Source organism: Osmerus mordax, chromosome 1 (assembly GCF_038355195.1).
Source record: "Osmerus mordax isolate fOsmMor3 chromosome 1, fOsmMor3.pri, whole genome shotgun sequence".
Classification (NCBI taxonomy): domain Eukaryota; kingdom Metazoa; phylum Chordata; class Actinopteri; order Osmeriformes; family Osmeridae; genus Osmerus; species Osmerus mordax.
In genome coordinates this window covers 26,215,601-26,237,558 of record NC_090050.1, presented here as the reverse complement: position 1 = coordinate 26,237,558, position 21,958 = coordinate 26,215,601, and the positions used below count along the sequence as shown (strand labels likewise).

The 21,958-nt window shown below is 45.3% G+C and overlaps 1 protein-coding gene across 1 annotated transcript; it reads left to right on the top strand.

Moving 5' to 3' along the window:
- Window positions 1-823: 823 nt before the first annotated feature.
- On the top strand, window positions 824-18,958 carry mapk14b (mitogen-activated protein kinase 14b). The gene is made up of 12 exons (XM_067242515.1): window positions 824-1,214; window positions 6,586-6,715; window positions 11,660-11,718; window positions 12,623-12,734; window positions 12,927-12,956; window positions 14,524-14,571; window positions 14,889-15,003; window positions 15,356-15,427; window positions 15,908-15,987; window positions 16,521-16,599; window positions 16,766-16,939; window positions 17,012-18,958. Exons 1-12 carry the CDS (start codon window positions 1,096-1,098, stop codon window positions 17,077-17,079), a joined length of 1,086 nt encoding a protein of 361 aa, XP_067098616.1. The 5' UTR covers window positions 824-1,095; the 3' UTR covers window positions 17,080-18,958.
- Window positions 18,959-21,958: the final 3,000 nt, after the last annotated feature.

Sequence of the window (21,958 nt, the reverse complement as noted above, 5' to 3'; positions counted from 1 at the left end):
AATTTTGTATTTTATTTTTCATCCTCTAAAAAATTGGTTTAAACAACCAATCTGGCCTTGTTTATCAAACCATATAACACATTTTGCTCTTGTTGTTTAGATTCAAAGGTTTATTGACCATTCAAGACCATTTATGACAACAGAGCTGTACATTATTGTTACATTTAGAGAAGCCTGTCTTATGAATGAAAGTAAATAAAGGACTGTATGAAGTTGATTTATTAATATACTTGTGGAGGCGGGATTTCTGTAAACTATAACTTTGAAAGGGTATAGAAGGAAGAAATATTTACATTTTGTTGCAAAGCCTCAAAGCAACTTTGAAAATAATCAAACTCCTTGGTTGGTTGCTTGACTGATCCAACATGAATTTCCATAGCTTTTACCTTTATTTTTGTATAAACATAAATTGTTACAGTTTTATCTGTTGTTGACCAATTGGAATTTTCAATAAATAGCCAAAAAATGCATTTCACAATTCTGTGTAGTTTGCTTAATTAAAGGATGCAATGCATTCTAAATCTCCATAGACTACATGACCAATATTCTTTGTATTTGATTAATTCTATAACAGAAACATTTGTTATCAAATCCTGGTTAACTTCAATACCTCGGCTATGTCAAATCAGATTTATATATGTATTTTAATCTTTGTATGATGCATCTCACAAAAAGACCTGGGAATTCCCACTTGAAGTATTTCCCGTATTTCCCAGAAAGGAAACTGGGGTCACTTCACGCGAGACGTGGGAGTCGGGAGCGCGCTTGGTGCGTGACGTAAAACGTCTGTTCATGTTTCCTCCCGTCAGAACAAACACGACATGTCTCCATGTACGTCGGGAAAAATATACAGCAGTTGACCGCCTGTCTGGAGATATTTACTGTAAATGCACCTCAGAAACAACGTGCAACAATTAAGATTTGCATGACCAAAATTAGCATGGATGTGCAAAAACACATTTACGTATTTGAGTAACTATAGTTTTGGAGTTTGGTTGTATCGTTTTTTAGTTTCTGAAAGGGCATCACCACGCTTAAGAGATCAGAAGTTTCGGCTGGTTTGTTTTTCTATGCGGGACTGGTCTTTCTGCAGGAATGTCGCAGATGGAAAGACCCACTTTTTATCGACAGGAGCTCAACAAAACGATATGGGAGGTCCCGGAGCGGTACCAGAACCTGTCTCCGGTTGGTTCCGGTGCTTACGGATCTGTATGGTAAATACTGCTGGTCAACTTATTGCACAACCATTGTTATAGTTGGACGTTTTTGATAACGCCCAAACGTTTTCACGGTAGCCTAGTATCTTACGTGCATGGATGTTGCAAAGCTCGGGAATGGTTTCAACTGGGGAATACTTTTATTAACTGTGCACATTGTAAAGTTTTAAACGATGCAATCATCTCGCGCAGCCGTATCTCTCACGCAGCACTCGGGGTCGTTCGGATAGTTTCGGCGGGGATTATCTTTGTTTTTGTGCAGAAAGCAACATTTTGTGTTTTCATGGTGTTCTCGCCACACATCCAGTAAACGAAGCATTTACATTACATTTACATTACATGTATGCATTTAGCAGACGCTTTTATCCAAAGCGACTTCCAAGACAGAGCTTTACAAGTGACTTTGTCTCACTGTATCGAAGCACGAGTAATTGCTTATGCCATGCGCGAGAACGTACTGTTTGTGTATATAACGATTTGCATACGAAAACTACTAGAATGTAGTTTGTTATATAGAATCAAGATAGGATTGCCTACAAGAAATATTCTGCATGACTGAAATATTGCCACAACTGTCAGTCCATGAAATCCAGTGCGTGAATAGGTAATGTCAAGGTTACCAGAGTTATAGAGGCTATGAGCATACGTTTGGTATTATTTTGTGATAGCATTGCGTCATGTCAACGCGATGCATGTCAACTGTACATTGTAGAAGATTTAATGTGGAAATGAACGCAAGGTAAATTAACCATTGGTATAGAGAAAGAACTTGCTGTCACAATGTTCTATTTATTGTTGACATGTCGGCTACCGCACCTTAAATCATGCATTTGCCAGCAGCGATACAGTGAGACAAAGTCACGTGTTTTCCAGAAAACAGGCCCATCCACGGTAAACGTATAGAGGCACGAGCCCGATGAGTCCAGAATGATGTCACCATCCTCCTGTTGTCTGCATGAGTCACAGTCCCGGGATTAGGTCTCTCCTCAACCGTGACTGTTAGTCATTATGCACTCAAGGTCTTTTTTTTTTGGACAAAAACTCATTTCAATTCAATTACAATTTATAACCCCTATTTTCTGCTCCTATACTCAGTGCTGAGTGAGTGTGTGCAGTCTTTCTATAAACCATGTTCATGGTCTGACAACTAAAAAGATATAGTCCACCTGCTTCTGTTTCATCATTCAGCTGCTAAAATGTTCCTACTTGGCCACTTTTGAAAGAGAACTATTTGATGTAACTGTACTTTGCAGGTAACGTGAAAATAATAATTCAAATGAGCTTTTGCAACTTGGCATTACAGGAATGAACCAAACCTCCCCCGGCACTAAGATTACACAGCAGTAAAGGAAGGTGGAATTAGCCCGTTCCATAAATAGCCCACTAGCTTTTTCTGTACCAAGTCCAGTGTGACTTGGCTGCGGTGTGTTTCAGTATGTCAGGGAGACAGGCGTGCTTTGTTCCTCACGCTTCGGTCCTCCTTCCCCGGGGGGTACATTTGAACTTGAACTGCTTGAAGAATGTAAAGCCCCATTTATGTTTTCAACCTGTCCCTCAAAGGCACTATCCCTCATAAGGAAACTCCCTGCTTGTCTATGAATTGTATGTCCCACCTTGATCTGGATGTCAGGTAGCTAACACGCTGGACAAGATTTGGCTTTCAACCTAACCCTTGTTTTACCCTAGTTGAGTTTTACCTGACCTACAATTATGCCCGAAAAATTCAGGCATTCCCCTCAATCCTTATCCGATATCATTCTAGTCAGTCACTAGGTCTGACTATAAGTTAAATATAGTTGACGGATAGCAAGCTGGTAAGAGTTTGTTATGCAATAAGGTGCATGTAAACTTATTTCAGTCTGAAGTTTCACTTCCCCTGTTTTGGAGTTGTGATGCAAGCATGAAAAGTAAGAGTATGCTTTAATTGATAAGTTCCTAAATCTTTTCCCAAACATGCCCTGTAGTAGCCGTATTGTACAGTTTTGAGGAGGTTTATCTGTGGGATTGAGTATTGCAACATGCCACACACAATACACACGCAGACACACACACACACATTAGCACAGGCACCGTGTTATGTCCGGAGCAGAGGACCATGTTGTCTGTTTCTCATTCTGCTTCCTGGCTCTCTACTGCTTCTCCTTAATGCTGTTGTCTTTACAGCCCCACACTTTTACAGCTTATTGTTATTGCACTTAGCTTCATTACAGCATATTTGTGTGTGAGTGTGATTCCAGTCGTAAACTGTTTGTTCTGCCAATTAATCTGGCTTGATGGACTGTGACCTATGGGTGGGGTGAGCGAGTTTGTGTGCATACATTTGTGCCTGTATTTCCTTGTGTGTGTTTTAAAGTTTGTATGTGTCTTAGTATACATTCCCGGCGCCACCTTATTTCGTGTTTATTATTTGATAATACTGTGTCCATACAATGCTGACAAACACACACACACACACACACACACACACACACACACACACACACAGAACATGTCTTTTCTGGAACAAGAACTTGTCCCAGAAAGGACATGCTGCTCTTGTTTACAGATGTTTACAATCAGTTAATGGTCTGCATATTTGGCCATTTTGTTCCCAAAGTTATTGGGTTTTTACATGCAACATGTTTTGAATGTTAACCCTAACACTAACCCTTGAATGTCTGTTTGAATATGTGATATATGTGAAGGAAGGTTTAGCACTGTATTCATTCACTGAGTTAGAGAATGAAGAAGAGAATCAGGGTTAGGCTAACCCTAAGCCTAACCCTAGCTTTATTACATAGGGAATTTAGCTATGGTTTACACTCTCACTGTACACAGAACAGGCATGAATTACAAAAAACAAGGGCATGTAGACAGTACAAATGAAGTTAAAAGTTAAGCTAAAACAACAGATAAAAAATAAAAATCTGCATATGAGCTGTTTACATAAACAAATTACTTTCTGAAATCTGAAAGCCATCCTTCGTCTCCCACTCAGCCACCTGCGTTCACAACTGTACAGATAAACTAAACTGCTTTATATCTTATTTGAAAGACTTGCTTCACCCAATGTCATTCGACTCATTTTGGCCAACCAATAGATTTTGACACTTTTCCCACAAATGAGGCTTTTTGACCAAGTCTTAAGTGAGATGTCCTGTGTGGTGAAGTTACACTAGGGAAGCTATGTACCATCTGTTCGCTTGTCTCTCCTGCGCTGTGTGGCTATCTCATAGGTTTCCTTAAGTTACACACAGAAATTCTCTTGAATGCAAATTTCAGAAAGTTTAAAAATGAAAAAGAAAAATCTGTCATCTCAATTAATTTCCTCCGAACATCCCCAAACATTATAGCTTGAGAGGTCTGTACCCAAAACAACACACCTATGCTTACTTAACGCAATTAAATTTGATTCTGATTCTGGATTATAGAGATGGGGATCTGTGTGGGTGATAAACTGGTTCTCCCTGATTCACACAGTGAGTCACACTTGCACATGCACAACAAATACATGACAGGTGCGATTCAGTTGTATGGATGAACAGCTAGCATAGTGCTGCTGTATGGATGAACAGCTAGCATAGTGCTGCTGTATGGATGAACAGCTAGCACAGTGCTGCTGTATGGATGAACAGCTAGCACAGTGCTGCTGTATGGATGAACACCTAGCACAGTGCTGCTGTATGGATGAACAGCTAGCACAGTGCTGCTGTATGGATGAACACCTAGCACAGTGCTGCTGTATGGATGAACAGCTAGTATAGTGCTGCTGTATGGATCAACACCTAGCATGGTGCTGCTGTATGGATGAACATGTAGTGTCATCGTCTGAAAGTTAGCCTCCACTGCCCCGGCTTGTTCCTGCTAGCGAACCAAACCTACTCCTGTTGGACGACGTTTGTCTTTGTCTGGGCACGCCAAGTTCCATCAGGAGGTAAATATATCCACAACTGCACGCTAGCAGACACACAAACCAGCGTGTCTGCTGAGCACTGAAAACTACCACTACCCAGACTGCTACAACACTGGCCTACTTACGACTTCCTGGAAAAGGGATTCGTCAGACATCTCGCTACGCCAGCTCCTGTTGCCTTGGCAACAGAGTAGGAAAGGCCATTGTTATTGTTCTCAAACATCAGTGGGTGGGTGGGGCTTCAGTGGGGCAGCAGGACCTGGAAGGGATGTGAATGTTTTATGGACCCAATTTACAGAAAGATTAAAAGAGTTCTGGCCATTTTTTTGTGTGGGCTGAAACCTAAGTTAGAAGTTACACCTTGTGTGAGCTTCCTAGTTAGGCTGCAGCCAAAGCAACACTGAGCAAAAAGCCCTGTGTCCCTTCAGAGGAAAGCCCCTCTCCTTCAACTGTTGCATGGTGCTGAAGGTTCCTTCCTGTCAGCCTCTCCTGGGATGGGTGTGGAATGGAGGTGGCTTTCTCCTGGGTTAGGGTCAGCCAGCTAACCCTCTCCTGGAACTCCACAGGGGTACACACTCATGCACGCATGGCTTTGGTATTGGATGATGCCCTGCCTAAGTGAAAACCTTAGCCCAAACAGGCAGCTCTACCAGACAGCAGCTCTACCAGACAGCAGCTCTACCAGGCAGCAGCTCTACCAGGCAGCAGCTCTACCAGGCAGCAGCTCTACCAGGCAACAGCTCTACCAGGCAGCAGCTCTACCAGGCAGCAGCTCTACCAGGGAGAGAACAACAGACAACCATCAGTCGTGTTTGAATACAAAAAACGAAGGCTAATCCACCACATTCCTGCCCTAACCCTAACCCAGTCTGCTTATGGTTTCAGCACAATGTTGAAAGTGAGCTGTCATTGTAATTAAGTTTGCATAACAGGTTCATACAGTTACTAGTTTCATTCGCAAAACAATGGCGCTACTGTCCTGTGAGTTGAATGTACATAATAACAGACATAGCTCCTCTCGGAACTGTGGGAATGCAGTTACATTTTGGATGAAATGAGGCGATTGAGGTGAATCTGATGTATGAGATGTGACACTTGATCACTGAGATAATAGAGGGACTTGAGGTGGGGTGGGACTAGGAATAGGGGTGATGTGGGACTAGGGGTGAGGTGAGGTGGGACTAGGAATAGGGGTGGGGTGATGTGGGACTAGGTGGGGTGAGGTGGGACTAGGAATAGGGGTGGGGTGAGGTGGGACTAGGAATAGGGGTGGGGTGATGTGGGACTAGGTGGGGTGAGGTGGGACTAGGAATAGGGGTGGGGTGAGGTGGGACTAGGGGTGGGGTGAGGTGGGACTAGGAATAGGGGTGGGGTGATGTGGGACTAGGGGTGAGGGGAGGTGGGACTAGGACTAGGTGGGGTGAGACACCTCGTCGTATCTGTACCTCACTGCTCGTCATGGTTTTGTTTCCTCAGCTCGTCGTACGACACCAAGACTGGTCTCAAGATTGCCGTGAAGAAGCTGTCCCGGCCGTTCCAGTCCATCATCCACGCCAAGAGGACTTACCGAGAGCTGAGGCTGCTGAAACACATGAAGCATGAGAATGTGAGTCCCTCTTCTAACCCCACCCCCTCTTGTGTATCTAACTACTCCATCTAGCCTCTCTTAGCTCTCTTAGCCCTCCTGTAACATCAATCCCTTTATTAGTGATGAATAATTAGACACATTTCACAGGGAACTGTTAAAGATGAACTTGACCCCATATTTGAAGGTCATGAAGACAACATTCCGCTGCATGAGAGAGCCCAGGCTGTTCAGGGAGAGAATAGTGTAACTGTTCACACCTGGCTTTGACTGAGCAGAGAGGATACAGCACAACTGGAAGGCCAGGGGTTTTCCCAGCAGGCACCAGGGCTCCTCTGCACTTTGCAGGACAACACTCATACAGATAGTGATAGTGTCAGTCAGGAAATGTCTGTCAGAGAGGGCCAAGCATTTTCTTTCTTGACTTTCACTCTCTCTCTGGCACCCTGCTCTAGATCAACTCTCCCAGTCGAAGTCAGGAGCGTGTTTGTGCAACTGACTCTGGGAAGGAGGGTGTGGGTGTGCGTTATGAAATGTTATTGATTGCCTTCTCCTAACCGGAACTGAAGATGTTTGTTTCTCTTTTGTCCAGTGTAGGCCGGAGGTCAAGAGGTAGATGGGGTGTAGGATGTGTTGTGTGTGTGAATGTTTTGGTGTGTTCCTGTGTGTGTGTGTGTGCGTGTGTGTGTGTGTCTGGTGGGGTCAACTGGAAGGTCTCCATAACAGAGGCATGTTAGTCGACACCCTTCCTCCTGTGTTCCCTCCCGCCTCACAACAGCCCTATCCCTGTCTCTTGCTGACTCATAGCTGGAAGTAACACCTTGCCTCCTGTTACTCACAACTGGGCTCTCTATGGCTTATATTCCAGTTCTGTTTTGTTGCCTAGCATTTCAAAGTAGTTGCAACAGACCAGCTGTTATGCAATGCTGGTATAGAAGAACAAAGACAACATTTTCTTCACTATATAGCAGGTTCAGGTGGACAGGGAAAGGCAGTTAAGCTAGCCTAGCACACGTAGGGTCAGGTTCCACTGAATGATTCAACTCTGTTGAGAAATATTGTGGGTCAAACGGTCATGTCTGGTCTGCAAGTTGAGTTGAGACATGTAAACGTCCATACCGCTGCACTGCAGAAAACAAGCTGGGGTACCTGGGCTGCCTGTGGTAGTTCTGTGGAGCCACTCAACTATCTTTGATGTGTTATCTTAGCAGTCTTCTCTAATCTTGTGCGAGAAACCTCCTTGAGTGGGCATAGGGTAGAAAGCCTGCTGTTAGTTAAAAGTTAGTAGGGACGTCTCTTGAAGTTTACTTTTTGCATGAAAATGTTAAAACTACAATAATGCAACAGTGCAAAGACGGTGCTTGGCTGTTTTTTGCTCTCTATGTTTATCCACTTCACTGTTGCCAGGATACTGCCTGGGTTTTTGTTTTTTGTTAGCACTTGTCGAACCAATCACTGTTAGTCTTGTCCAGAGCCCACCAATGGCTGCAGACCTTTTCCCTATGTGGGCGGTCTCCTCTTTGTTGTTATGATACCCACCTACCTCAGTCGCTATTGTTGGGAGGGGGGGGGGGGGCAGCTCTGCTCTGCACCTCCACCCACTTCAGTGTTTCCCACACATAGACTAATTGTGGCGTATTCGTTCAGCTGCATTTCCTTTCCCTGCTCTCCCTCCGTCTCTCTGTCACTCACGCGTCTCACACACACACACAGTCACAACGTCAGCATACATTAGCAACAACGTATATATACGCCGTTCTAGTAAGACAGACAGCTATATCAGCGAGCCTTCAGCATTATTACCGTAGCTAAAAGTTGAGGCTACTTTTCGCTAGGTACCTACAAACATGTCTTAATCTGCTAAACAAGTGTGTTCCCCTTCGTTCTTTAGGTGAGCAGTCTTACGAGCCCTACTTACCCAGCGTCATGGAGCCAACCAGCTAAATAGTCATTTAGCACTTGCGTTGTTACCTGCATATATGCAGAAATTGTTTAAAATATTTTCAGGCTTCAAACAGTGCTGCTCAAGCAGAAAGACAGGGTCAGGGATAGAAAGAGATACTAGATTCATTAGGCATTGAAGAAAGAGTAGGAGAGGAGGACAGCATCCAACATGCTGCTGTGAGAGAGCCAGCTGAAGCAACAGATGAGGTGGACAAACAGATGTAGAAACAGGCAGCTAGGAAAGCAGGTCTCAGGACAAGGGAACTCATTTCTATTCTTCGGTTTCTGGCAGATAGGACTTGAATGGTGTGTGAATTTTGTATAGGGTGTTGAATGTGTGGATTTTGGGTTGAGCGTGTGGATTTTGTGAAGGTGTGAATCATTTTTTATTCATATTTAATATAATAAAGTTATGTGTCACATATTATTAACAAAGGAATGATTTTGACCCACCCCCCCCAACACGGGGCGACCCCCCCCCCCCCCCAACACAAATTGCTTTCTAATCTGTGGGAAACACTGCACTTACACACACACATACTTCCTGCAGGCTCTCTCTTTCTGTCTCTCTGTCACACAAGGAATCATAGTAATGAAAATGAACATACACACACTCTAGCATCCTTGGCTCTGAGCAGTTTCCTATTGTGCCCATCATTCAACTGTTGTCTGAAAGCTGCAGTCATCCAAAGCCACTTTCATTGTCACGGTCCAATCACTGCTCTCGTTCACCTAACGGTGCGTGTCCACTTCAGCGTTTTTTAACGCTCTGCACCGCTTGCCTTCCCACAGTGCACCACGCTCGGGGGCGTGTTAGACAAGTTGTAGTTCTCTAAGGTCACTGTTGTAGTCATGGCCAAGCTTGCAGACTTGGGTTCCTGTACTCACAATATCACTCAAAATACCACTTTTACACAACATTTGTGTAAAAAGACACAATTTTACTAGTGCAACATTACAATAGAGTACATGCTACACCACCGGTCACTCAACCAGTCGTTTGTCGGCTTGGCTAGCGAGCTAGCAGTGGCACAGAACAGTCAGGTAATGTGACGAGACTGAATTTAAAAGTATAAAAACACACCAGGGACACTGACAACATCGGCAACCCTGCACCATGCATTATTATTTTAATGAAATCTTTAAATTCAGGCTTGTCACATTACGTAACTTTGTTCTGAACAGGACTGGGTGTGCAGACACATACGATAGGTTTGGGGAGGGGGAGGTGGGTTAAGAAAGGTAGAGAAGGTAGAGAAAAGTTTGTGAGGGTTTGAGGCAGAGTTAATTTTGTTCAGGAAGTAGTGAGTTTTAATTTACACTATAAAAATACAAAAAATACAAATAGTACAAAAGATACAAATGTGTAAAGTAGTGCAAATTGCAATGTGTTTAAGATAAAGTCAGTGTGAGCCCTTGGCCTTGTTGAAGAGGCCAACAGTGGATGGAAAGAAACTGTTTTTGCGGCGTGAGGTTTTTGTCCTGATGGACCGCAGCCTTCTGCCAGAGGGGAGTAGCGGAAACTGAGTGTGTCCAGGATGGGAGGAGTCGGCCACAGTCTTCCTTGCTCGCTTCAGGGACCTCGAGGTGTGTTGGTCCTTGAGGGTAGGCAGATTGCAGCCAATCACCTTCTCTGCAGTGCAGATGATACGCTGCAGTCTGATCTTGTCGTTTGCAGTGGCAGCAGCGTACCAAACGGTGATGGATGAAGTGAGGATGGACTCAAGGATGGCTGTGTAGAAGTGCACCATCATTGTCTTTGGCAGGTTGAATTACTTTAGCTGCCATAAGGAAGTACATCCTCTGTTGTGCTTTTTTGGTGAGGGAGGGTGATGGGGGTGAGTGGGGCTGTATTCTTCCTGAAGACGCTCTGGATAAGAGCGTCTGCTAAATTACTAAATGTAAGTCCACAACCATCTCCACTGTCTTGAGAGCAATGAGCTCTAAGTTGTTCTGGCTACACCAGGTCACCAGGTTGTCGGCTTCCCACCTATAATCAGACTCGTCCCCGCCAGAGATGAGCCGGTGTGGTGCAGATGAGTGGTGTCGTCCGCAAACTTCAGGAGTTTGACGGACTGATGACTGGAGGTGCAGCTGTTGGTGTACAGAGAGAAAAGCAAAGGGGGAAAGGACGCAGCCCTGGAGATCCAGTGCTGATGGACCAGGAGTCAGAGACTTGTGTTCCCAGCTTAACACACTGCTTCCTGTCAGACAGGAAGTCTGTGATCCACCTGCAGGTGGAATCAGGCACGTTCAGCTGGGAGAGCTTGTCCTGAAGCAGGGCGGGGATGATGGTATTGAAGGCAGAGCTGAAGTCCACAAACAGGATCCTGGCGTAGGATGCTGGGAAGTCCAGGTGCTGTAGGGTGAAGTGGAGGGCCATGTTAACTGCGTCATCCACAGACCTGTTGGCTCTGTAGGCAAACTGCAGGGGGTCCAGTACAGGGTCTGTGATGGATGTAAGGTATGCCAGCACCAGGCGCTCGAAAGACTTCATTACCACAGAGGTCAGGGCAACGGGTCTGTAGTCATTGAGTCCTGTTGGCCTTGGCCTTTTGGGCACAGGGATGATGGTGGAGGACTTGAGACAGGCTGGCACATGGCATGTCTCCAGGGAGGTGTTAAAGATGTAGGTGGAGACAGCTGGTCTGCACAGAGCTTGAGGGTGGCAGGGGAGACAGCGTCCGGCCCAGCTGCTTTGCGTGGGTTCTGCCTCTTGAAAAGTCTGTTAACTTCACTCTCCTGAATGGAGAGTGTCATCACTGTGTTGATAGGGGGGGAGGAGGGGAGGGAAGGGGTAGTTCAGGACAGTCCAATTGTCTTTCAAATCGACAGTAGAACTCATTCAGGTCGTTGGCCAGGCGAGAGTCGTTAGTGGAGTGGGGGGCTCTGGGCTTGAAGTTGGTAATCTTCCTTAGCCCTCTCCAGACAGATGCAGAGTATGGTTAGGGTTAGACTGTAAGGGTGTAGGGGTTTAAGACTGTAAGGGTTCAAGGGTTAACAGTGTGTTCTGTTCTGCAGGTGATTGGTCTACTGGATGTCTTCACCCCTGCCACCTGTCTAGAGGAGTTTAATGACGTGTGAGTAGCTCTCTCTATCTGCCTTTCTTCCATTTTTCTCCCTCTGTTTCTCTCCCTCTGTTTCTCTCTTATTTCTTTCTGTCCATCCCTCTCCCCTGTGCTCTCTCTTTCTCTCCCCTGTCCTCTCTTTTTCTCTCCCCTGTCCCCTGGGTCTGTTTCTGTTTGGCCCCCCCGGTGTGTAGAGCAGTGATGTCACACTATACCCCGTATCCACGGTAACAAGTATTCTACCGTGTCTCGGGGTCTGCTGTGTGCTGAACACTCAATTAGTAACCTTGAGACCTGATGTGACTTACACACACACATACACACACACACAAACACACACATATAAAGGCTGTACAGAGGCTTCAAGCCCCTAACACTTTTACACAAACAAGATCACTGTTCTGTCCCCTCTTCAGCTCTTACGATCATGACCTTTGACCTTTTTGTAGATGCTGTGGGTGGGGCTTAGAGGCAGAGGGCTGGTTAGGGAAGGCTGCTTCTCACAGCCTAAATAACCAACACCCACATAACCCTAACCCTTTCCTGTGGGTCTGTCATGTACAGGTAAATCACTGGATCATTACTGACTGGTTCAGTTTGCAGATGGTGCCAATATACGCTTACACACACACACACACACCAGATTCCTGATTTGATCCTGCAGCTGACCTCGGGCCAGGAGCCAGACTCGGCTCGACTTCTCAAAGCGCCAGAATGTTCCGGAAAAACGCTTCAACATCTCTGAGCTTTCCAGGAAACTACCCAACATGTTTTTGTTTGATGATGTCATTGCTTTTGTAGTCCTGGCAAGCAGAACTACAAACCCCACCTCACCAGTCTAGACGTCTGCCAGCGCGTGCGTGTCTCTGCGTCTCCACGGAGGGGTGTGATTGGTCTTGTTGTGTTTGACTGACAGGTACCTGGTGACCCACCTGATGGGGGCGGACCTCAACAACATCGTTAAGTGTCAGAAGCTGACTGACGACCATGTCCAGTTCCTCATCTACCAGATTCTGCGGGGGTTAAAGGTCAGGGGGGGAGGTCAGAATGGGCATGTGTAGGTGTGTGTCCTTTGGTAACAGCCTGGCTCCCAGGTGTATGCACACTGTAATCAGTAATTGAATTAAAGATAAAACTATTTATGGCCCCTGTTCTCAAATATCCGTGACCATAATAAATCACGGTAATATGCACTTACAAATTGTGTTTTTGTTTTGCAGTACATTCACTCGGCAGATATCATACACAGGGTAAGGTCGGCTGTACATTAGTGTCTAACATGTCAGTATATATCACATTTGACCAGTTCATGTATCCCTTCTAACCCTAACCCTTCAGTTGGTTTATGTGTGAGCTTTCGCATGCTGCATTATCAGATGTCAGAAAAATGTCAGAGGGCCGTGCTGTACTGTGTCCGCTCCTGCCGCGCAGTACTGTTTCCCCTCCTGCCGCGCGGTACTGTGTCTGCCGCGCGGTACTGTGTCTCCTCCTGCCGCGCGGTACTGTGTCCGCTCCTGACGCGCGGTACTGTGTGTGCTCCTGCCGCGCGGTACTGTGTCCGCTCTCCTGACGCGCGGTACTGTGTCTCCTGCCGCACGGTACTGTGTCCGCTCCTGCCGCGTGGTACTGTGTCTCCTGCCGCGTGGTACTGTGTCTCCTGCCGCACGGTACTGTGTCCACTCCTGACGCGCGGTACTGTGTCCTGTGTCCGCTCCTGACGCGCGGTACTGTGTCCTGTGTCCGCTCCTGACGCGCGGTACTGTGTCCTGTGTCCGCTCCTGACGCGCGGTACTGTCTCCTCCTGACGCGCGGTACTGTGTCTCCTCCTGACGCGCGGTACTGTGTCTCCTCCTGACGCGCGGTACTGTGTCTCCTCCTGCCGTGCGGTACTGTGTCTCCTCCTGACGCGCGGTACTGTGTCTGCTCCTGCCGCGCGGTACTGTGTCCGCTCTCCTGACGCGCGGTACTGTGTCCGCTCTCCTGACGCGCGGTACTGTGTCTCCTGCCGCACGGTACTGTGTCCGCTCCTGACGCGCGGTACTGTGTCCTGTGTCCGCTCCTGACGCGCGGTACTGTGTCCTGTGTCCGCTCCTGCCGCGCGGTACTGTCTCCTCCTGACGCGCGGTACTGTGTCTCCTCCTGACGCGCGGTACTGTGTCTCCTCCTGCCGCGCGGTACTGTCTCCTCCTGACGCACGGTACTGTGTCTCCTCCTGACGCGCGGTACTGTGTCTCCTCCTGCCGCGTGGTACTGTGTCTCCTCCTGACGTGCGGTACTGTGTCTGCTCCTGCCGCGCGGTACTGTGTCCGCTCTCCTGACGCGCGGTACTGTGTCTCCTCCTGTCGCGCGGTACTGTGTCTCCTCCTGACGCGCGGTACTGTGTCCTGTGTCCGCTCCTGCCGCGCGGTACTGTCTCCTCCTGACGCGCGGTACTGTGTCTCCTCCTGACGCGCGGTACTGTGTCTCCTCCTGCCGCGCGGTACTGTCTCCTCCTGACGCACGGTACTGTGTCTCCTCCTGACGCGCGGTACTGTGTCTCCTCCTGCCGCGTGGTACTGTGTCTCCTCCTGACGTGCGGTACTGTGTCTGCTCCTGCCGCGCGGTACTGTGTCCGCTCTCCTGACGCGCGGTACTGTGTCTCCTCCTGTCGCGCGGTACTGTGTCTCCTCCTGCCGCGCGGTACTGTGTCCGCTCCTGCCGCACGGTACTGTGTCTGCTCCTGACGCGCGGTACTGTGTCTGCTCCTGACGCGCGGTACTGTGTCCGCTCCTGACGCGCGGTACTGTATCTGCTCCTGACGCGTCTGTCTCCACGCAGGACCTCAAGCCCAGTAACCTGGCTGTGAACGAGGACTGCGAACTCAAGGTGAGGACAAAATGACATGTATTTTTTTCTCACTCCAGTAGTTAAGATTACATTTAAAAAACTGTGTGTTTGTGAGGAGTCTGAAATGAAAGGATATTTAAATCACCCACCACAGGCGCCTGATTAAATAAAACTTACATAAACTAATAAAAACTCGAAAGACACGACTGCAGGGTTATGTGTTTAGTTTTATTATATTTAAACATGGGCTGTATGGGCCACCTACACATGCTGAGTAGCCCAGAGGAGCTTATCTTTTCTTCTTCCTACACGCTTGCATGCATTACCGTACACACACACACACCATACTCTCCCAGATCCTGGACTTTGGTTTGGCGCGACACACAGATGACGAGATGACGGGTTATGTAGCAACACGGTGGTACCGCGCCCCGGAGATCATGCTCAACTGGATGCACTACAACATGACAGGTAACTCAAACACACTCATACACACACACAACACAACATGATAGGTGACACACACACATAACACAACATGATAGGTAACAGACACACGTACACACACACACAACACATAATGATAGGTAACACACACACAACACAACATGATTGGTAACATACACACACACACAACACAACATGATAACATTACACATGGGAGAAGACATCTTGCATGATGTCCTCCAGTATTACACAGAAGTGCAGACACTCTAAACTGACTAGTGGTTATAGAGAGGATTAAACCTGTGTGTGTGTGTGTGTGTGTGTGCGTGCGTGTGTGTGTGTGTGTGCGTGCGTGCGCGCACGTGTGCGTGTGAAGTGGATATCTGGTCAGTGGGCTGCATCATGCCAGAGCTGCTTACAGGACGGACTCTCTTCCCCGGCACCGACCGTATCCTTTATTCATCCTGCCACGACAAAGCAGGAGTTACTCTGGTAACCCTTACAAAAAAGAAGTATATTAAAGTATACTATAAGTATACTAAAATATGGATAGTACACTTTTAGTTCACTTTTGATATACTTTTAAGAAGTATGCTTAGAAAATAGTTAACTTTTGATATACTTTTAAGAAGTATACTTAGAAAATAGTTCACTTTTCATATACTTTTAAGTATGCTTTGAAAATAGTTCACTTTTTATACACTTTTAAGGAGTATACTTAGAAAATAGTTCACTTCTGATATACTTTTAAGTATGCTTTGAAAATAGTTCACTTTAGTTCACAGACCAAACATGAACCAACATGATACGGAAATCAAACACACACCAGTTGTAAACAAACTGCAACACATAAATAGACAAGTAGATCCCTGCTCCTCCTCCTCCTGCTCTGTGCTGCTGTTTAGAAACACTTGACCCGGAAGCTAAGATATAAACCAGCTGCAGCAGATCATGCGTTTGACCGGCACGCCTCCGGCCTCCCTCATCAGCAGGATGCCCAGCCACGAGGTGAGCCTCCTCCTTCCCAGCTGCCCCGGCTGCAGACACACCTGCCAACCAGAACACCCTTCCTGTCCCCCTGCCAACCAGAACACCCTTCCTGTCCCCCTGCCAACCAGAACACCCTTCCTGTCCCCCTGCCAACCAGAACACCCTTCCTGTCCCCCTGCCAACCAGAACACCCTTCCTGTCCCCCTGCCAACCAGAACACACTTCCTGCCCCCCTGCCAACCAGAACACCCTTCCTGTCCCCCTGCCAACCAGAACACCCTTCCTGTCCCCCTGCCAACCAGAACACCCTTCCTGTCCCCCTGCCAACCAGAACACACTTCCTGTCCCCCTGCCAACCAGAACACACTTCCTGCCCCCCTTCCTGTTTTTTATCATATGAAAAGACGAACAGACATAAAACATATTGCAACATACAGGAGCAACATTAATCAATGTTAGTTTATGTTCATACAAGAGCAATGTTATAAAGGTTAGTTTGTGTTCTTACAGTAGTAATATTACATTCTGCAACCGCAATCTCTTTTTAACAGGCCAGAAACTACATTAACTCCCTTCCACAAATGCCCAAGAGAAACTTCGCTGATGTGTTCATTGGTGCCAACCCGCTAGGTAATCAATAAGAGTCTGATCATGTTTAACCACTAGGTAATAAATAAGTCTGATTATGTTTAAGCAGCTCTCTGGCTCCCCCTCCTCATTACTGTCATTAATTGTCTTTTGTCCTTTCTTTTCCTCTCTCTCTCTCCATTCTTTCTGTTTCAACCGTCCACCCCAGCGGTGGACCTGCTGGAGAAGATGTTGGTTCTGGACACTGACAAGCGGATCACAGCGGCCGAAGCTCTGGCCCACCCCTACTTCTCCCAGTACCACGACCCGGATGACGAGCCCGAAGCCGAGCCCTACGACCAGAGCTTTGAGAGCCGCGAGCTGGAGATAGAGGAGTGGAAAAGTAAGTGACGGGAGGGTTGGGAAGAGAGGGATGTAGGCTTGTTTATGGTGCTGACCTCTCTCCCTCTGTCAGGGTTGACCTACGAGGAAGTGATCAGCTTCGAGCCGCAGGTGTATGACACGGACGAGATGGAGTCTTGAGTGGGAGAGGCCACCTCTAGACACGCCCCTCCTGCTTAAAGCTGCGAGGCGATCAATCAACTCACTGGACTTCTCCACAAACAAGACAAACCAAACCAGAGAAACCATGACATTCAAGTGCCTGTTGGTGTTCGTGTCAGGGTGGAAGCGACCACGCCCTCTTAGGGTGGAAGCCACGCCCTCTTAGGGTGGAAGCCACGCCCTCTCAGGGTGGAAGCCACGCCCTCTTATGGTGGAAGCCACGCCCTCTTAGGGTGGAAGCCACGCCCTCTCAGGGTGGAAGCAACGCCCTCTTTCTGCTCTGTTGGGAGCCTGGACATTCGTTTGATCTACTTTGTCTTCTGATGTGTTTTTCACTTTCTAAGATAGCACAACGTTCTACACAAAGTACCTTAGTAAATAACGGTACTCCAATCTTGTTTTATTAAACCCTCAGAAGATCTAAAATATCCATGCTCCCTGCTTGGAACAGTTATTTATGATTCATTTTCTAGTTTGGATCTTTCTTGCGAGTTGACCTCCTTTTGAAAGAACATTTGTTGAAATACCCTCCACTCTTTTCTTACCTAACCTAGGCTTGCTCAGTAGAACCGAGCAGTGTTTTCTTTATTGCCATTGTCTAGAATATTTAAATATACAGTATATAATATATATACGGCTGTGTTCACAAAAGGAATGATCATGTGCACCAATTATAATGGCCATTTCTAAACAGAATAATATACTTTATATACCCTCCCCCAGCACACAGTTTTGAATGTCACCCCTTAGTGACACAAAGACTTGCAGGATGGTTCCAGAATCCAACTAATCCAAATCAGTGAATAAGTGTATAAGTCTGACTAGTCTAAGAGGATCAATAAGTCCTAAGATGGAGAATGTACATTTTGCCAGGTTGTGTATTCACTTATTTGACCCATTCCTTAAATCCATGCTTTCACTCCTCTGTAAGACTTTACGATGTGTTAGCATAGACATGAGGGTCATGTGAAATGGTTTCTGCAACAATCTCAAACAGTTTAAAAAACATGCAATCAGTGTGGGTTTTCTTTCAAGTGCAAAATTGTGTCCAGTTTTGTTAAGACCGTAAGATGATGTTTACGTGACACCATCACCTGCAATAGAGGGAACACTGGAGTGCAGTCATATCTTATAATGTAATTTCAATCTTATTTTTTGATGAGTATTTTCATTTTTGTTGCATTTTTTTTATAGATGTCTAATATTAAATATTTGTATTTAAGAGGGGGGTTGTCTTCTCCTGTTAGGATTGAAGACAAAGGCGTTCCCTTAGCTGTCAGAAGGCTGCATTACCCTAGCTTCAGTTTGTTTAAATGCTCTTCTATTATTTATGCTGTGTTCGAACACATCTATATCCAGAATCCCTTTCTGTTATGTACATTAAACAAGGTTCTTTATTATATCATTTTTTGCTTTTTATAATATAATTGTAGGACTTTTGTATATTGAATAGAATACAGGTTTTGTGAACCAAAATGTATTCAGGGCGGCCATGTCTTTGTGTTGAATAGAGAGTCTGTGAGAAGGTGTCGCTTGGTTGACTGTGTAAACACGTTTACAGGATACTGAAGGGGAATGCTGACGCCTCATGTTTTATAATACTACAATGGATTAAGGTAGCTAGTTTACAGAATTATATTTATAATCCTGTCCATCAGACAGGTCTCATCCCATTTGACCTTTTGTTGTTTTTCTTTGGTTGTTGTTGCTTGGTTGAGATGCTTTTATCACTTACATGATCAGACATTTCTTTACTATGTGTACTTAAATGATTCACCACATTCTGAACCAAGAGGGCAGGTAAAGTTGCCTGTAAAACCACTGGTAGAAAATAAAGGCAGTTATTTTCCAAAAACTGTCTATTGTCTTGTCAGTGTTTTTGGTACCGATATTTCTCCGATCACAATTTAAATTCTCTTTTATCTCTAAAGTACTTGTTCAACCTCCACATCTATTCTAGTCTTTGACAATGCTGTGGTAGCCTACAATCAATGCACATGATTATGTAGACTTCATTTGTCTGCTGTTTCCTACGTTATGAATTGCTTATGTTATGTTGATCAAATATACTGTATTGGTTCTCTGTTGTCTTACCAGCACAAACACCTAAACATTTAGCTCATAACAGAAGTAATTACATGCACAATGGTTGAGCCAGTTGTCATAATTGTAGACCTAATTCACCATACAGCTCTTGAACATTTGCAATGTGCTGGCAGTTTTGACATCAGTAAACACATACATTTATGTAACAATTCACTGATCTATATATATGAAAGTATATCCACTTTATATTGTTGTTCTGTTCTCTAGCCAGCCCCTTTGAAAGCAGCTGAATATCGGTTGTAAAAGCGAATTTCCCTATTTTCCTGGCTTAGTTTCATTTAATTGCGAACGCCTTTTTTACAGTTTTTCTCAATTGCTAGAACACAATTTATGAAACCTTGCTTAAAACATTAAACACAACCTCATCTTCAAGCATTATTTACAAAACCTCTGACTCTTCTTGCAAAATCAAACTTTCGCCTCAAAACAGATTTACCTGCTCTCAAATCATAAACAAAGTGATCCAAATGACATACATTATCAAGCAGTCAGTAAACAATACACCAAAAAATAGAAAGCACATTGTTCAAAACATATAGTTCTCAGGGAGAACATTTTTTATCTCAAAACAAATTTCATATTCAACCGTCATTGTCTTTTGATGAGCGAAAACATGTCCTATCATAGTAGCTCAAAATTGATCAGAAATTTCTACTCTGCTTTGCTCTTTTTTTCCTCCTCCTTGTACGCCTATTTTTACCGTACTGTATCCTGCATCTCACAAACTTGTCCTTTGTCTCTGTGATACTGTAATTCTTGTTCTATGATATGAACCTGCAACCAGTCAAAATATATTGAGCAGTCAGTGCTGTAACTGTAACCAGACCAGACTCAGGATCCAAGTGCAGAGGGTTTATTAAAGAGCAGGGTAGTCCAGGAACAGGCAGAGGTTGATACACAGGCAGGCGAAGTCGCTCCGCAGTAAAAGTCGCATCAGTCAAAAAACGCGTCATGAAGAGGATAAAAACATATATAAGTCACACTGGACTATAAGTCGCATTTATTTAGAAATGTATTTCACAAAATCCAAGAGCAAGAACAGACATTTAATCTGGAAAGGCAAGTTATTCAACTACACAATAGCACACAAAACAACAGGCTGAATAGGTGTCCGGTATGTTACAGTTTTTTACAATCGCTATGACAATTTTTTCAATACTTCTAACAAGTTTCCTAAACTTAATGCGCCAACACACCTACTACACACAATTGGCAAAACAGTTTCTCAAAATCACACAATGTAAACTAAACTCAAACACTAATTGTCATAACACAAAAATACACTAAACATGACACCATGTCTACCAAAACACTAACACACGTTCTCTTTCCACAGGAACATTTAATCAATCATAGCATAATGTCAGCTGATTCCCAACTAGGAAACACTCAAGTGTTTCCTAGTTGGGAATGATTTACAGTATTTGCATAACTTCAACCAGCTTTTTCTCAGTAGCAATGGAATAAAATACAGGGGATATATTTGTGTTTCAATTCACAATATGAACAGCTGTTCACTTTGACTTTAGCCAATAAGTTAGGTTTTGAACATTATGTTATCTGTTCTGACATACAGTGTGAAAAAATTGGTAAATTGGGCTGTAAAAATTGATTGTTTTGTTCTTGGTTGACCTTGTGTGTAAAAGAAGTTCAAGCATTTTAAATTTGTGTTTACACTACGCATTTTGTATCAAAGCAACAAGAAATGTGTTAATTGTATAGCCAACACAGACAGATGGTAGGCCACTTCACCCCACTTGCCTCGGGGGGGAATGTCCCTGTACTAACTGTAAGTCGCTCTGGATGAGAGCGTCTGCTAAATGACTAAATGTAAATGACAAATAAAGCTTCTATATGTACATGTCACCCCATGTTGATTTTACTAATAAAGTAAACCTGTTACCGTATATTGTTCCTGTTCTTGTTTCTGTTACTAGTTGGAGACGACAGGGGGTGGGGCTTCTTATTCGTATTTTATAGTTTCTCTTCCCTGGAACATATTTCATGTTCCAACCGAGGGGGGCTGGCACTATCTTAGTGTCAAGGGCTGCATCAAATACCCTTTTTACTAAATTGCTGCACTAGTCCACCCTTGACCAGTGGGGATCTCATTCTAATATTACTGTAACTGTTTTATCCTGGCATTCTCTAAGTCCTGCTCTCCTTTCTCTGTCCCCCCTCCACACATCCCCTGTGGTGTGGGGGGTTTGAGCTGTCAGCATCTTCCTGGGTCAGTCAACGCCGGACCTGGTTGCCAGTGGACGTCGATCCTTGACAGTCTGCCAAAGCTGTATCTAGTCGCCCAGTGGACACCGGTCTCCCTGACGGACGACAGCGAGTTCCCGGTCCCTTTCCTCACCCCCCGGCCTGTGATGCTGCGCCGGTCACAGTCCCCAGCCCTGTGGCTACCTCTGCTTAAACTGACATTTACCAACTGACCCAAGTTGACCACTGGATTTTGGTGTTTCAGCACCCATTGACACTTCCCTGCTGTATGACTATGTTAAGCCTGTGTTCTGCACCTCTCTTTCACCGTCTCTGGAGGAGGGGATCCCTCACTGAATTGCTCTTCCCAAGGTTTCTTCAATTTTTTCTCCTCTAGTGAGTTTTTTTGGGAGTTTGTCCTGGTCTTCCTTGAGGGTTTAGGTTGGTTGAGGGGAAGTTCTATGGGTGTTTGTAAAGCCCTTTGTGACATTGCTTGTAAAAAGGGCTATACAAATACATTTTGATTTGATTTTGATATTTTTGTAAT